The sequence below is a fragment of the Moschus berezovskii genome, chromosome 14 (genome assembly GCF_049115385.1).
Source record: "Moschus berezovskii isolate FMDL1 chromosome 14, NW_MosBer_1.0, whole genome shotgun sequence".
Lineage (NCBI taxonomy): Eukaryota > Metazoa > Chordata > Mammalia > Artiodactyla > Moschidae > Moschus > Moschus berezovskii.
The window spans coordinates 50,522,551-50,540,355 of NC_142473.1; the positions used below are offsets into that span (position 1 = coordinate 50,522,551).

The window sequence follows — 17,805 nt, forward strand, 5'->3', positions numbered from 1 at the left end:
ATGGTCTTCACTAGACTTGTAGCAATGGAGAGGTATAGGAGATGGTAAGACTTAGGAGTAGATAAGAAATAGAGACGGAAAAAGAGAAGAATGAAATATCTCTGCTAAGGCTTTGAGCAATTCTGTGTATAATGAAGAGGACTCAAATCAGGGGGAGTTTGGTTAGAAAATTAAGAATTCTCGTTTGGAATTGTTTATATAGTCCTGTATTATATGTTTAGTTCTCAAAGTCTTCTGTATTTGAATAGTTATAATAAAGCTTTCATTTAAACAGTCATGACATCTTAAATTGCATCTTGTGCCTCTAGTTTTTTCCCCCATTAGCTGAAAATAATTAAAGCATTCTTAGTATAGGTGCAGACAGGGATCCTGAAATCTCCTGGCACTTTTTAGATAGGGAGGTATCATCAAGATAATTTAGCATATACATATGTCAGCTGTATTTTATTTTCATTATTGAAAACTATTTTAAAAATTCTGACAGAACTTGGAGACCTCAGAGTTTCTCAGACTGATCTGAAAAATAGTAGTGAGGAAATTGACAGCAGGCAAGTTTCAGGTATTTCAGTTTGTGATTACCATAAAAAATGCCCCAGGGTATCTGTCATTGTAGAAAGGTTTAAAAAAAAAAAAGGAGCTAAAAGTGCAGGTTGCTCCAGGGAATGGCCTGTTTACAATAGCTCTTAGGATGTTAGGTTTAAAGACTTCCTTCAAGGAAAATCCTCCAGAGAAGTTTAAAATTTTAACAAAAGGCACACCTTGGCTTGGAATAGAATAAAACTTATAGCCCAGGTGATGTCCAAACCTTCAGAATATTTTGTAAACTGCAGTGGAGGTTGACTGTTAGGATATGGATTAGCAGACTGCAGAAACCACAGCTTTCTTCATTCATTAACTTATTACTTCATCACTGATCCCACTGTCTTGTGTTTGCCTCACGCACCTATCATCCAGGTGAGACTGGGTAGGGCAACTATGGAGCATTGATTCTTTTAGGGAGTCTGAAATTTCGAGTCTGTTCTTTGGAGTTGGGCTTTGCCTTTCACCCTCCTGTTCCTCTCTCTTCAACCTGGTTTCTAGAGAGAATACTTGCTGTCTTTTGCAGCTTCTCCTGAATAACGGACTCATGAATCCTTTAGCGTTAACTCCATGGAGGAGGATTAAGCTATTAACCAGGGATACTAGAGTGACTCCAAGGCTGTGGATACCCACTGCCTCTCTTTTTGCATCAAAAGCTAATCTGCCAGATTCTCCTCTGCCGATTGCTATCTCAGTGCTCTCCTTTCAGAGACTGCTTCCTCCTTCCTTTTAACCACTTAGGTTTGAACACTGGGAAGAAGGAAGACCAGGATGGAATCTGAACCTCCTGTCTTGGCAGGATGGTGTTGTGTTTGGAGGTCCCTGAATGGCCACACAAGGCTATATGAGTCTACTCATTTGTGTGTTCTGACATACACAGATCTTGGTATCTTGTCCTTTATCACACTGAACTTGTCCTTCTTCATTTGGATGTGGCTGACAGTTCACTCACTCTCTTTAATCTGATAATCTAGGATTTAACCTAGGATTTTCATCTTTAACCGAGGATTTTCTAAGTCAAGATCTTCCACCCCAGGTCAGAGTTTGACGGTCCCACAGCTAAGGTAGCCCTCTCTTTTCAATTAAATTTCTCTTGAGAGAGTGAATGTATTGGTGTGCTGTGTAGGCATGAGTCTGTTTATTGATTCATTTAACTCATTTTTAACCTTTACTATGTGTCAGGTGATGTTAGTATACAGATAAGTGAGATAGATTTTACTATCTTGAAAAAACAACTTAGTTCAAGAAGATGGATGTTTAATCAAATACTTCATGTACAGTGTAACATTTTCATGAAAACAAGGATGTATAAATCTTTTTCTGGACACTGTGAAGATAACAGTCAGTTCTACTTTGTATTCTGATTATAGACCTTTAAGAAAGTGATTACATTAAAGCTGACTCTAGGTAACTAAATGGGTGGTTAAAATAGAGGAACCAGAACATTTATGTGAAGGAATGCAAAGTTTTAGAGAACTATAGATGATTGCTTTGACTGTAGTCTAGGGTAATATGTTAAAAAGAGAAAATGTATGATGTATATGTTGGCAGAAGACAGATTACCCAAAGAATTTGAAAAGAATTAAAAGAATGCTATGAAGTTGAGAATTCAGATTTCTACAGTAGTATCATTTGCATTTTTTATGATTCGTTTTCTCACATGGCTTGAGACAACCAGAAATTATAAGTAAAAATTCGGGATGGAGTTGAGAGGACATAATTAAGATGTAAAAAAATAAGAGAAGAAAAGCAGAAAGTGATCCTACAATAGCAAAAGTGAGATATTTTTAAGAAATATTTATAGTTAAATTATCCCAAATTCCTTAGATATTGAAGATGACATGGGATGAGAAAAGGTCATTGAATGGACAAAAGAGTATCTTTGATTTCAATACAATCATAAAAATAAGAAAAGAGACTGAAAGGATTTGAAGAGTCAATGATATGATAAAAAAGTAGAAGTAATGGGTAATGAGTAACTGATGAATTTAGGAATAGAAGTCAGATAACAACAAGGAATACCATGATGAAGGAAGGTTGTGCTGCTTCTCTTTTTTTTTCCCTAGAGGAAAAAGTTAAGATAGTTAAAATTTAAAAGTTACTTAACTATCTTAAGGCTCAGTTTCACCATTTATGAAAAATAATTGGATGATATTACCAAAGAGTAAGATCATTCTAAAGAATGAATGGGATAATGACTATCAAGAGTTAATGCAAGACTTCTCAATGAAAAGCAGCTTTAAGAAACAATATTCATAGTGGTGCAGAATGTAAAGTCAGAGGATAGGAAGAGGCAAGAGATGAGAGTGAAGAGGTAAGCAGGCAACAGACAACAAAGGATTGAGTGAAAGATTGCTTATTTTCTGCATACAAAGCGATTTGTTTTTATTAGAGATATAAAATCACATAAAAATGGAAAGAAAAAATTTTTATAATCCTATCACCCAGAAAGACACACACATGAACACCTTGGCCAGGCAGATTTTTAAATGAGAATATTTTTAAATATAAAATATTTTTATAATTCACATTCCATCTTAAATATTTTGCAAAATTTTGATATTAAATAATTTTATAGTTTTTCAGGGGCTGCATAGTATTCCATCATATGGATGTTCTATATTTGATTTTTTGAGAATATTTCTTCTTTTAAAGAGTTGTAGTTATAATATTGTAATAAAATCCTCACAGCTTTATTTTACCAATATATTTTTTGGCAAAATATTATTATATTTATTCATGACAAAATAGTATGTCTGAATTTACTTTATCAAAGGATACTGCTCATTTTAATGCATTTTCTGTATGTTGACAAATTTCCCATCATGCGGGTTTTAATATTTTTGTTTAAAAAAAAACAAGAACTTCATTATGTTTGAATACTGCAAATTTTAAAAATTCATGCCAATGTGATGGTCAAAAAGGCATCTAATTTTAATTTGCCTTTTCTTGTATTGAGATTGAAATTTACTAATTATGAATTGTCAACTCATGTGTATACCTTTTTCCTATAATATTTATAATTTATTTTCTGATTATCATTAGACTTTTTATACTAATTATAAAATTAATATCAAGAGTATTAATCCTTGATCTCCTACATTTGCTAAAGTTAACTTTTCCATGTTGTTTACTTTCAAATTTTGTTTTGTGAATGCATTAAAAAAATTTTCTCCAGCTTTAATGAGGTATAATTGACAAATAAAAATTGCACATATTTAAGGTACACAATGTGAGGTTTTGATGTGTATATACATTGTGAAATGATTACCAAAATCAAGTTAATTAATATATCTGTCTCCTCACAGTTACTATTGGGGGGGGAGAAAAAAATCTATTCTCAGCGAATAAGTATCAGTTCAGTTGAGTTCAGTCGCTCAGTCATGTCCGACTCTTTGTGACCCAATGAACCACAGCACACCAGGCCTCCCTGTCCATCACCAATTCCTGGAGTCCACCCAAACCCATGACCATCAAGTCGGTGATGCCATCCAACCATCTCATCCTCTGTCGTCCCCTTCTCCTCCTGCCCTCAATCTTTCCCAGCATCAGGATCTTTTCCAATGAGTTAGCTCTTAGTACAATATTATTAACCATAGTCACTGTGCTATATGTCGGATCTTCAGAACTTATTAATCCTGCCTGATTGAAACTTTTTACCCTTTTATCAACATTTTTCCATTTTTCCTACTTGCCAGTCTCTGGTAACCACCATTCTACTCTTGGCTTCTATGAGATCAATTTTTCAGATGCCACATATGATTTAGGTCATAAAGTACTTGTCTTTCTGTCTCTGGTTTATTTCAATTAGCGTAATGTCCATCAGGTTCATCCAAGTTGTCACAGATGGGCAAAATTTCCATCCTCTTTAGGATTGAATAATATTCCATTGCATATGTGTGTGTGGGTCTGTATCACAATTTCTTTACCCAATCACCCATGAACAGATCCTTAGGCTCTTTCCATAATCTTGGCTATTGTAAATAATGCTATAATGAACTTGGGAGTGCAGATGTCTCTCTGAGATACAAATTTCACTTCTTTTGATCATATATCCAGAAGTGGGACCACTGGATCATTTGGTAGTTCTATTTTTAATTTTGAGGGGAAATTCCATACTGTTTTTCAAATCGCTTCCCACCAACAGTGTAAGTGGCCCCTTTTCTCTGCATTCAGTCAAAATGCATTATCTTTTGTCTTTTTAATAGTAGTTCTCCTAATAGGTGTGAGATTATTTGTCATTGTGGTTTTATTTACATTTCCCTGATGATTAGTGGTATTGAGCCTCCTTTCATGTCCCTGTTGGCCATTTGTACGCATTCTTTTGAGAAATATATATTCAGTTCTTTCACTTTAAAATCAGGTTATGTATTTTCTTGTTATTGTGCTGTTTGAATGAATTTGTAGAGATTAAAATTGAAGTAAAATAAGTTGTTTTTTTTTTATAGTTTGTCCTTTTGTTGTAATGCTCAGAAAGGTATTCTACTACATGAGATCAATGGATAATTACCGTATTTTTAAATGTTTAAGGTTATTTATATGTGTGTGTCCATGTGTAATGATCAGACACATATCCTTCACCCTTCTGAAATGTTTTCTTTGTAATGAATGAAGTGGACACATTTCATTTATTTGTCAACTCTAGGCATACCTCAGAGATATTATGTGTTCAGTTGCAGACCTCTGCAATAAAGTGAGTATTGCAATAAAGTGAGTCATGTGAGTTTTTTGGCTTCCCTGCACATATAGTCAGAGAAGGCAATGGCAAGCCACTCCAGTACTCTTGTCTGGAAAATCCCATGGACGGAGGAGCCTGGTGGGCTGCAGTCCATGGGGTCCCTAAGCGTAGGACATGACTGAGCGACTTCACTTTCACTTTTCAGTTTCATGCATTGGAGAAGGAAATGGCAACCCACTCCAATGTTCTTGCCTGGAGAATCCCAGGGACGGGGGAGCCTGGTGGGCTGCTGTCTATGGGGTTGCACAGAGTCGGACACGACTGAAGTGACTTAGCAGCAGCAGCAGCAGCACATATAGTAAAAGTTATATTTACACTAAATATACTAAAGACTATTAAGTGTGCAATGACATTACATCTAAAAAAACAATGTACATGCCTTAAATAAAAAATACTTTATTACTAAAAATGCTAATCATTATCTGAGTCTTCAGCAAGTTATAATCTTTTTGCTGGTGGAGGGTTTGAAATATTGTGAGAATTACCAAAACATGATACAGATACACTAAGTACAGAAATGCTTCCGGAAATAAATGGTGCCAGTTGACTTGCTCAACTCAGAATTGCCACAGATCTTCAATTTATTTTAAAAAAATGCAATATCTGCAAAGCACAGTAAAGTGAAGTGCAGTAAAAAAGAGGTATGCCTGTGGTCAATCATTCCAGCATGGTTTGCTGAATAATAAATGGCTGTCTGAGGAAGCCTTACAAATAGCTGTGAAAAGAAGAGAAGCGAAAAGCAAAGGAGAAAAGGAAAGATATAAGCATCTGAATGCAGAGTTCCAAAGAATAGCAAGGAGAGATAAGAAAGCCTTCCTCAGCGATCAATGCAAAGAAATAGAGGAAAACCACAGAATAGGAAAGACTAGAGATTTCTTCAAGAAAATTAGAGATTCCAAGGGAACATTTCATGCAAAGATGGGCTCGATAAAGGACAGAAATGGTATGGACCTAACAGAAGCAGAAGATATTAAGAAAAGGTGGCAAGAATACACAGAAGAACTGTATAAAAAAGATCTTCATGACCAAGATAGTCACGATAATGTGATCACTGACCTAGAGCCAGACATCTTGGAATGTGAAGTCAAGTGGGCCTTAGAAAGCATCACTACGAGCAAAGCTAGTGGAGGTGATGGAATTCCAGTTGAGCTATTTCAAATCCTGAAAGATGATGCTGTGAAAGTGCTTCACTCAATATGCCAGCAAATTTGGAAAACTCGGCAGTGGCCACAGGACTGGAAAAGGTCAGTCTTCATTCCAATCCCAAAGAAAGGCAATGCCAAAGAATGCTCAAACTACCGCACAATTGCACTCATCTCACACACTAGTAAAGTCATGCTCAAAATTCTCCAAGCCAGGCTTCAGCAATATGTGAACCGTGAACTTCCAGATGTTCAAGCAAGTTTTAGAAAAGGCAGAGGCACCAGAGATCAAATTGCCAACATCACTGGATCATGGAAAAAGCAAGAGAGTTCCAGAAAAACATCTATTTCTGCTTTATTGACTATGCCAAAGCCTTTGACTGTGTGGATCACAATAAACTGTGGAAAATTCTGAAAAAGATGGGAATACCAGACCACCTGACCCGCCTCTTGAGAAACCTGTATGCAGGTCAGGAAGCAACAGTCAGAACTGCACATGGAACAACAGACTGGTTCCAAATAGGAAAAGGAGTACGTCAAGGCTGTATATTGTCACCTTGCTTATTTAACTTATATGCAGAGTACATCATGAGGAACGCTGGGCTGGAAGAAGCACAAGCTGGAATCAAGATTGCTTGGAGAAATATCAATAACCTCAGATATGCAGATGATACTACCCTTATGGCAGAAAGTGAAGAAGAACTGAAAAGCCTCTTGATGAAAGTGAAAGAGGAGAGTGAAAAGGTTGGCTTGGAGCTCAACACTCAGAAAACAAAGATCATGGCATCTGGTCCCATCACTTCATGGGAAATAGATGGAAAAACAGTGGAAACAGTGTCAGACTTTATTTTTTGGGGCTCCAAAATCACTGCAGATGCTGATTGCAGCCATGAAATTAAAAGACACTTACTCCTTGGAAGGAAAGTTATGACCAACGTAGATAGTATATTAAAAAGCAGAGATATTACTTTGCCAACCAAGGTCCGTCCAGTCAAGGCTATGGTTTTTCCCGTGGTCATGTATGGATGTGAGATTTGGACTGTGAAGAAAGCTGATCGCCGAAGAATTGGTGCTTTTGAACTGTGGTGTTGGAGAAGACTCTTGAGAGTCCCTTGGACTGCAAGGAGATCCAACCAGTCCATTCTAAAGAAGATCAATCCTGGGTGTTCATTGGAAGGACTGATGTGAAAGCTGAAACTGCAATACATTGGCCACCTCATGCGACGAGTTGACTCACTGGAAAAGACTCTGATGCTGGAAAAGGTTGGGGGCGGGAGGAGAAGGGGACGACAGAGAATGAGATGGCTGGATGGCATCGCCGACTCTGTGGACATGAGTTTGAGTGAACTCCGGGAGTTGGTGATGGACAGGGAGGCCTGGCGTGCTGTGATTCATGGGGTCGCGGAGAGTCGGACATGACTAAGCGACTGAACTGAACTGCACTGAACTGAACTGATGTGCTTTACTGACTTGTCAGAAGCATTTACACAATTCTTGCACAGCCTTTGAAGGTTCTAATTTCTATTCTGATTCAGTGATATATCTTTCAGTTTTTACATTATTCTAATATTTCTTCATTGTTACAATTTGTATTGTTTGTACTATATTATTGTATTCCTTCAGGTCGTTTTAAATAATTTAAATTTTGTTTTTTACTTAGAAAATGCAGGCTACATTGTTCAAGTGAAATAATACAGATAAGGTTAAAAAGTAACAGCGTGATCTCAGTTACTTGCCCTGCTCCCTTGAGAATTCTACTTTCTGGGGATAATCACTGTTAACAGATTAATTTCTATTGATCTACAAATCATGTATACAAACTATTTTTCTATAGCACAATAGACTTTGTAAGAATCCTTAAATATGGTTATTTTTATTTTTTATGTTTGAATTTTGAGAAAAAGCTAGGTTCTAATGTTAGACTTCAGTTCAGTTCAGTCGCTCAGTCATGTCCGACTCTTTGCGATCCCATGAATCTACAGCACGCCAGGCCTCCCTGTCCGTCACCAACTCCCGGAGTTCACTCAAACTCATGTCCATCGAATCGGTGATGCCATCCAGCCATCTCATTCTCTGTCGTCCCTGTCTCCTCCCACCCTCAATCCCTCCCAGCATCAGACTCTTTTCCAGTGAGTCAACTCGTCGCATGAGGTGGCCAAAGTATTGGAGTTTCAGCTTTTGACAATAATTTCTCTTTTAAACTTTTAGTAATAAAGGAGCTTTTAAATAGCTATCAGTATATTTTATTATGTCAAACTCTAATAAATTAGATGATCAAATTATCAAAACTGATTAATGCATTTGAATCTTATTATTAGGTATTTAACATTTTATTTACTATTCTCTTCACTTTCATATATGTTTGGAAATTTCCATAGTAAGACTTTCAAAAAGAGAGAAAAACATGACTAAATCAAACTATTAAGTTTGTCTTTGCCCATCATTCCTTATACCTTGAAGCCTCTCATCATCCCCTATCATATTTGGCCTTAACATTGAATTCTGCTAGCAACACAGATCCAGTTCCAAAGGATGAACAAAGGGCAAAAGAAGGAAAAGTGTAAAAACAGGGAGAAGAAGCGTTTTCCTCACTCAGACCTAGCAGCCATGTGTTACTGTGCTTTGTCCTTGATTTTCCTAATCTTTCAGTTATTTCTAGATTACAATCTCATTATTATAATGGGATATTATAAAATATTATGGGCTAGCTTTGTTTACTGTCCTAATTTCTTTAAATGCTTTGTATGTTATTTAATGTTTACATAAGCACTATATGTATTATTAATCTCATCATTTTGCAGATGAGGAAAGCAAGGCACAGAAAAGCCAAGTAATTTGCTAATGGTCACACATCAACCAGAAAAACTAGGATTTAAACCCTGTAGTTTAGCTCCAGAGCTCCAACTGCCAATCAGTGAGTTATGCCATCTCCTGACAAATGGCAGCAGCCCGTGAGCAGTTGACCCTCACTATAGAGAAATGACTGTGGAAACACACATATACCACAAATATACGTGTATACACAGATACACACACCCATTCACACTCCATTTAAAAGATTAAAATGATGTATCACATACAAAGTCTGACAATTTGCCTATATATGTATTTATGTTATACAGTTATATATAATTGATTTTGTAAGTCCTTTATATGTTAAGAATAATTTTAAAATTCTGTTAAAGTGTTTACAAATATTTTCTCAGATTTATTTATTTTAAATTTTGTTTAGAGTGGCATTCACTCATAGCATTCTGATATTCTTAAATTGCCAGTTTTGTGGGCATTTTTCTTAATGATTTCTTTCTCTTTGTGTGTATATGTGTGTGTGCTTATTTAGGAAAGTTCTTACTACCCAAAGATTGAATAGATCGATAGATAGATAAATAAAAAAATAGGTAGACTATCTAATTACATAGAAAATTAAAATGTTTTTAAAAATTAGATAATTCAATTGGGATTAATTATTGCTTATACTTAACATTATATGTACATATAAATATGCTTATATAAACATATACATGTAATATTCTAAAGTGAATATCCAGTTGTTCTATATCTTTTACTAAGTGATGCACTTCAGATGCCACATTTGTCAAATATAAAATTTTCATACATACTAGGAAATGTTTCTGTTCTATAATATATTTATTGGTCAAATGCTTTATGGCGGTTCAGTATATACAATATTAGTAAGGAAGGAAAATTTTATTATATATTTTATATCTGGTTGGGTATGTTTCCTCTACTCCCTCGTTTTTCTTTTCCACACTTCAGTTTCTACTATAAAATTACTAATCTAGAAGAAATTAAAAATAAGCTTTTTAATTCCATTAAGAAAATCTTCTGTGAATTTGGTTGGAATTTCAATCAATTTATGGGTTAATTTGGATGAAATGAACATCTTTACAAGATTATGTTCTATGTAAGTCGGACACAACTTAGTGATTGACTGAATTGATGCATAAAATTAATCTGTCTATTCATTTATTCAAATATAATGTTTCATGGTTTTCTTCACATAGGTCTTTGAATGTTTTGTTAGCTGTACACTGTTAAGTTTAGCGACTGTGAAGGAATTCTTTTTTTTACTAAAATTTCTACTTATTTTTCACTTACTTATCTTACTAAGCTTGCTTTGGATCCCTTTGAGTTTTTTAAAGATGTACAATTAGAGATCTGCAAATAATCTTTGTCAGTTTTCTCAATATTTTTCCTTGAATTCTCTCTATTGTCCTTTAGGCGGGACACCTCAAAATGCTTTAAAATATGTTCAAATATGCCTGTTATTTGTGAGCCTATAAATATGAGTTTGAGTTAACTCTGGGAGTTGGTGATGGACAGGGAGGCCTGGCGTGCTGCAGTCCATGGGGTCGCAAATAGACACGACTGAGCGACTGAACTGAACTGATAAATAGCTCTGCCATAGTGGATGAGCTCTAGAACCCTTAAAATGGAAAAAGTCTGTGGATTTATCTTCAAGGAGTGGAGAGAACTGGGCTAAACCTTAACCTTCTCTAAAACCAGTTTTTTAGTAAGAAAGGAACATAATTGCAGGATATAGAAAGGGTGACAAAGGCTTAGAGGAACCAGTTTGAAAATTTCTGAGTCTGTTTCATCATCTGTATTTGGAGGATAATAATAATTAAGTCATGGAATTAAGATTTAAAATTAAAAGGATAAAGAAACAATAATGACTGGCCCCAGGAGAGTGCCTGACACACAGTAATTAGTATTATTCTTGACAAAGGGCTTTGTGCAAAGAGAGAGAAAAGAGTGTGACAGAATAGGGCATATTTAAAGGATACCACAAAGTACAATGACCAAAGAGGCAGCTATTTTTACTGATGCACCTCAGCGTCCTCTTCACATTGAGAACAAATGACAGGTCAATTTAAGGGCCAGGATTACAAACCACAATACCTTCCTTTAACTTCCTTTTCCTGGCTTCAGAGCACTTGTTCAGGATTACTTTGTCAATATAAAGACAAAAACCTGCCTTCACAAATGTTATCAGTTTGCAGCATAAAAATCTAACAGGTTTAAAGCAACTGCAGTGTGTTTGTTTCCCAAACTAATGTAAAAGGAAGGATGTACTGTGAGCAGCAATTAAAATCTTCTCAGAACTATGTGTAGTCCAGCCAAAGCTCGGTCACATAGTATATTCAAGATGATTGCTGGCTCTCTCGTTCTACTGAAAGATTCAAGGGCAGAGAAAATCAGAAATGGATTTCAACTGTCAGAACTACCAAGCAAAACGAAAACTCTTTCTTCTAACGTATGGAAGCAGATAAGAGTTGGCCCAGTTTTGTATATTGATTGATAAAATACTTGCTACTCATATAGTTTTTAACTGATCGATATGTGTGTGCTTTTTTCCCTTGGTGCTGGCCTAGAAAGAATATCAAAAACTCATGGGAGAAGAAAACCAAACATATGTGACTGAATTTGTCTTCCTGGGCCTTTCACAGGATCCACACACACAAGTCCTGCTCTTCTTCCTTTTTCTGATCATCTACCTGCTGACTGTGCTGGGAAACCTGCTTATTGTTGTGCTCATTCACATAGATTCCAGGCTCCATACCCCCATGTACTTCTTCCTTAGAAACTTGTCCTTTGCTGATCTCTGCTTTTCTACTACCACAGTTCCCCAGGTGCTAGTCCACTTCCTGGTAGAAAGAAAAACCATTTCCTTTGCTGGATGCTCAACACAGATAGTTGTTTTACTTCTGGTTGGATGTACTGAGTGTGCACTGCTTGCAGTGATGTCCTATGACCGGTATGTGGCTGTCTGCAAGCCCCTGCGCTATGCCACCATCATGACACATTGGGTATGTGCCCAGCTGGCCATAGGGTCCTGGGCCAGTGGAGCATTTGTGTCTCTGGTGGACACCACATTCACATTGTGTCTGCCCTACCGAGGGAACAATATCATTAACCATTTTTTTTGTGAACCTCCTGCCCTTCTGAAGCTGGCTTCTGCAGACACCTACAGGACAGAAATGGCCATCTTTGCAATGGGTGTGGCCATCCTCCTAGCTCCTGTCTCCCTGATCCTGGTCTCCTACTGGAACATCATCTCCACTGTGATCCAGATGCAATCTGGGGAGGGGCGGCTCAAGGCTTTCTCTACCTGTGGCTCCCATCTCACTGTTGTTGTCCTCTTCTATGGCTCAGCAATATTTGCCTACATGAGACCGAATTCCAGGATAATGAGTGAAAGAGATAAAGTGATCTCTGTTTTCTACTCAGCAGTGACACCCATGCTGAACCCCATCATCTATAGTCTGAGGAACAAGGATGTCAAAGGGGCTCTCAGGAGGGTGACTGCAAAATAGTTTTTTTTGAAAGTGGGAATCTCTGATTTTATGACAATTTTAGGGATGTGGAGAGAAGTGACTTTATTATAAAGTTTTCCCATTTTCATTCCATTCCTACACTTCTGTTTTCTTCTCCTATTTTCCCACATGTCTTCTCAAATAAGTTCAGCATATTGCCTAATCAAAGCAAGGGACCTTGATAGACACAGGAAAGTAATATAGAAAGGAAAAGAAGGGAGAAAAATATAGGAAGAAAGGGAAAGAGAAAAGAAAGGAAGGAAGGAAATAAAAGATTGATGAATAAACAGTCACTACTCTTCAAGCCCATACAAACTAATAAGGAAATCAAAACAACTAGACAACTGTACATCAAAAAAACAAAGAAGCAAACAAAACTATCACAAATACAAGAATGTATTTCTGGCAAATGGATTCATTTTCTTCATACTTGCATGAATCATCAAATATATTTTGAATACATCATATATTTCAGGAAGATCAGGCTATAGATGTAAAAAAAGTAAAGTCTTGATGGTGTTATATTTCTAGCATAGCTTAAAATTCTCATTTTAACAATATCTGAAATTTTAAAGAGAGAATATTTAAGGAACAGCAAATGGCAGAATTTTTCTAGGAGTATGTATATGTTAAGAAAATAATGAGCTATAAAGATGAAAGTAAGACAGAGTTTAGACTGAGAAATACTCTTTTTTGTACTGAAGAATTTGCCCAGCATGTAATTCTGAAAATGCTGAATATGGGTAATTTATAAAACAGTAATAGATAATAAGGATGAAGTTAAAAAAATGAGAACTGTGGCACTACTTTATACCTTGGTAAGGCATTTATAACATAGACCATAGTTTTATATATTATGACTTAAAATGATTCTTAGGTCATTTTTTGAAAATATTGTTCAAAACACGGTGGAGTAGGGAAGCTGATCTTAGGAATCTCCTTTTGTAGAGTCTCAAGTGATTCTTAAGCACACTAAAAATTGTACACTACATTTTAGGTAATGGAATGGCTTTTGTAGAAGCAAATTGTGTAATTATTTGCTTAATATCTGATTCATCCATTAGGCTGCAAATTCCACGGCAATAAAAACTGTGACTGCTCTGCTGATCTCTATATTATCATTTATAGTAAAGTATCCAGCCATTGTTATTGCTCAAGAAATATCATTTTCAAATGAATGGATAAAGTTAGAGTTTAAAAGAGAGATATGGGCTGGAGAAATAGATCTTCAAGTTTACTGTAAATAATTGCAAGTGAAATTTGACATATCTCAGGATATGTGCCAAAGGTTTTAATCACAAAACCTTATACATTGCAGTCTTGAAGGGGTTATATTAAAATGCAAATTCTTGGTCCTCTTATAGACCACAGGGGTGGCAAAGATGGAGGCAATACAGATGTTTTGTAACAATATCCCAAGGTAATTCTGAAGTGCGATCGTGGATGAGAAGTGATATTCAAGAAAGATAGTGGGAAAGAATCCAAGACAGCACCTTGCAGTTACCAACGTTTCAAGGTGGAAGTATAGCCGATCAAGTTAGAGGCAGCAAGAATCAGAGAAACAGATGGAGTGTCAGATGTGGTGAGAGGAGTGAACAGGAAAGATTTCTCAAATGACTCCAAGTTTTATGTATTATTGATAAAAAGCCTATTGAATTTGTCAATTTGGTCATTACTGACCTTGGCAAAGATTATTACAGCAGAATAATTGAATGGCATAATTACAGACTTTTGGAAATCATACAGAATCAATTTGTGAGGAGGCAACATTTAAGTTGAAAACTGAAGGATGAAAGAGTCAACCAGATAAAGGTGTGATTGGGGGAGGGGGTGGATAAGAGGCTAGAATCCTTTTCTTTTTACTAAGAGAGGCTTTTCTCACACTTAATATAACAAAAATATTCTATGTCATCTTCCAGTTCTAGTTCTAGTTTTGATAGCCCAAATCTGGATTCACCTTTTGGTGGGTATCAAGTCAAAAGACACAGCTAAGGGAGTGAAAAGGTTGGTTTGAAGCTCAACATTCAGAAAACAAAGATCATGGCATCTGGTCCCATCACTTCATGGGAAATAGATGGAAAAACAGTGGAAACAGTGTCAGACTTTGTTTTTTTGGGCTCCAAAATCACTGCAGATGCTGATTGCAGCCAGGAAATTAAAAGACGCTTGCTCCTTGGAAGGAAAGTTATGACCAACCTTGATAGTATATTAAAAAGCAGAGACATTACTTTGCCAACCAAGGTCCGTCTAGTCAAGGCAATGGTTTTTCCTGTGGTCATGTATGGATGTGAGAGTTGGACTGTGAAGAAAGCTGATCGCCGAAGAGTCGATGCTTTTGAACTGTGGTGTTGGAGAAGACTCTTGAGAGTCCCTTATACTGCAAGGAGATCCAACGAGTCCATTCTAAAGGAGATCAATCCTGGATGTTCATTGGAGGGACTGATGCTAAAGCTGAAACTGCAATACTTTGGCCACCTCATGCGACGAGTTGACTCACTGGAAAAGACTCTGATGCTAGGAAAGGTTGGGGGTGGGAGGAGAAGGGGACGACGGAGAATGAGATGGCTGGATGGCATCACCGACTCTGTGGACATGAGTTTGAGTGTACTCCGGGAGTTGGTGATGGACAGGGAGGCCTGGCGTGCTGTGATTCATGGGGTCGCGGAGAGTCGGACACGACTGAGCGACTGAACTGAACTGAACTGAAGGCAAAGTCAGGAGAAGGAAGGATTTCTTGTTTTTCTTGCCTTTTCTGTATTTTTTTGCTCTCTTAAGATCATTAATTACTGAGACCTGCTCAAGGGCCAGCAATATGGCTAGACTTAGAGCACAAAATGGTTTAGGTGAAAAATGGCTTCTTCCTATGTCAAGAAAGCCATGCCTGGTTCTCTTTATACAGTGATCCCCTACATTATCTGCTTACAGTTTTCCTTTATGCAAAATAATACTATTTGCTTTAGCATAGTTGTCAACAAACTTTTTCTGTAAAGGGGTAGAAACTAAATATATTTAGGCTTTGCAGGCCATACTGTCCCATCACAACTACTATTGCAGTGGGACAACGAGTCATAGACAATACAAAAATGAATGTGTTCCCATAAAACTTCCCCAGGTGTGTTTACCAATCCTTGTTCTAACAGATAAATCTCAAATCTCAGTGGTTTAATAAGTAGAAGCTTATTTTTCACTTATACAAATTTTAGTTGAGGGGTGGAGTGGAAGATGTATAGGCCTAGGTTGACAGAAGTTCTGCTGTTTGTGGGTTCATGGTTATCTTGCATGTCAGTATCCAGAAAAATGATCAAAAAGTTTTTCATTGGTAGGTTTTGTGCCTTAGAAGGAGCACACATCATACTCCATTGGCTGAAGTTCAATCACATGGTCCCACATATGCACTGAAACAAGAGGGACATGAATCTGGGGTGGGCAGGCTGACATTAGACTGTGTTTTAACCATTAGATCTTAAAAAAATCTGGAATTTATTTTAGGAGAATATATATATATATTCATGTATTATAAATTAATATGGTACTATTTTCCTAAATATTTAGCCATTTTTTCTAGTATCATAGTTACTCATCTTTTCCCATTAATATCAAATACACCATAAAATATATTAAATTTCAATATGAATATTGCATATTTATCAACTACCACACTTTGTAGTTTTAGTTGGTAGACCATATCTCTTATATATCATCTATTCTACAATTTTCTACTTCTTAGCTTGTCCAAATTCACTTTTAAAAATGCCATTAAAGTTTTGATTTGCCATTAAAGTTATAAATTTGAATTTATAGGTTATTTAGCAAAAAACTAATATATTGTATTTAAATAAAATAGTAATCTTTGTATGTATGAACATAGCATACTCCTCTATTTCATCAGTGAAGATACATACATGTACTTACATGCATATGCATTGCTATCGTAGAGACTATTCTATATTCGTACCTCAATTTTTATGGAGAAGAAGCTATGAAACACACATAGCAGAGTCCATGCTCTCAAGGAATTCTCATTTTGGAAAGTGGAAACAGAGTGAGCAGATAAACCAAGGTGTAAGAAAGTTTTACATAATGATAAATACAATGAAAAAAATTAAAACAGTGTGAGATAATGCCTTTTGGTTTGGGTATATGCCACTTCAATCGGTAACCTTTTCGAAAAGCCAAGATTTTTAAGATTAGATGTGAATGACAAGAAATAGTAAGACAAGCAGATTTGACAGAAAACATCACAGGCTAGGAGAATAGCCACTAACTGGCTCTAAAGCAGAAATAATTTTGAACCGTGTAATGGACAATAAAGTCAAAGGAGTTAGAGGGAATGTAAGAGAGCACAGTTTCAAGTATGGACTGACCGGTAGACACAGCAAGATCACGTGTCCCTCTTGAAAAGTGAAATGCTCTGACGTGTTTATGACGGTCCATCTTAAACCATCATAAATAGTTTAAGGAGGGAGAAAGGGAGAAAGCAGATTATAGAGGGACAAGAATGGAAATAAGAAATAACTACTGTGGAACAATAGGCAACAGATTATGGTGACTGGACTAAGATGCTTTGGGGAGAGACTGCAGCAAGTGCCCATATTTGGAATGTATTGTATAGATGAAACCAACAGGATTTACTGGAGTCAATAAGCAAAAAGAGAAAACAGTATCTGTCATTTGTTGTACTATAAATGGTAGCAGCACAGCATATTTAAGCTACTAGAGAATAAGTATGTGTTTTGTATGTGCATGTGAGTCCTCCTTTACAGCATAAATACATATCTGTAGACTCACACATCTACACAGGTCAAACATACCTTTTGCAAGTGTAAGGACATTTCAATATAGCCTTGAGATAATGGAAAACCAGTCTTGTTTGTGTGCTTGTTTATTGTGAAATAATAAACATAGCTGTTTACTTACAGCCTTTGTTGATGCCTTGTTTTTCTCTTTTACTCATTTCAGTATTTTTGGAATTTTCAGTTCAGTTCAGTTCAGTCGCTCAGTTGTGTCC

At 36.4% G+C, this 17,805-nt stretch overlaps 1 protein-coding gene across 1 annotated transcript; it reads left to right on the forward strand.

Annotated features, from left to right (window-relative positions):
• Window positions 1-11,873: 11,873 nt before the first annotated feature.
• On the forward strand, window positions 11,874-12,797 carry LOC129554574 (olfactory receptor 2D3-like). Its single transcript, XM_055423476.2, has one exon. The coding sequence runs from the start codon at window positions 11,874-11,876 to the stop codon at window positions 12,795-12,797; it is 924 nt and encodes a 307-aa protein (XP_055279451.1).
• The last annotated feature ends 5,008 nt before the right edge of the window (window positions 12,798-17,805 follow it).

What these genes read in the sequence shown, in the direction of transcription:
- LOC129554574 (XM_055423476.2), top strand. Translation starts at nt 11,874, where the DNA reads ATGGGAGAAGAAAACCAAACATATGTGACTGAATTTGTCTTCCTGGGC.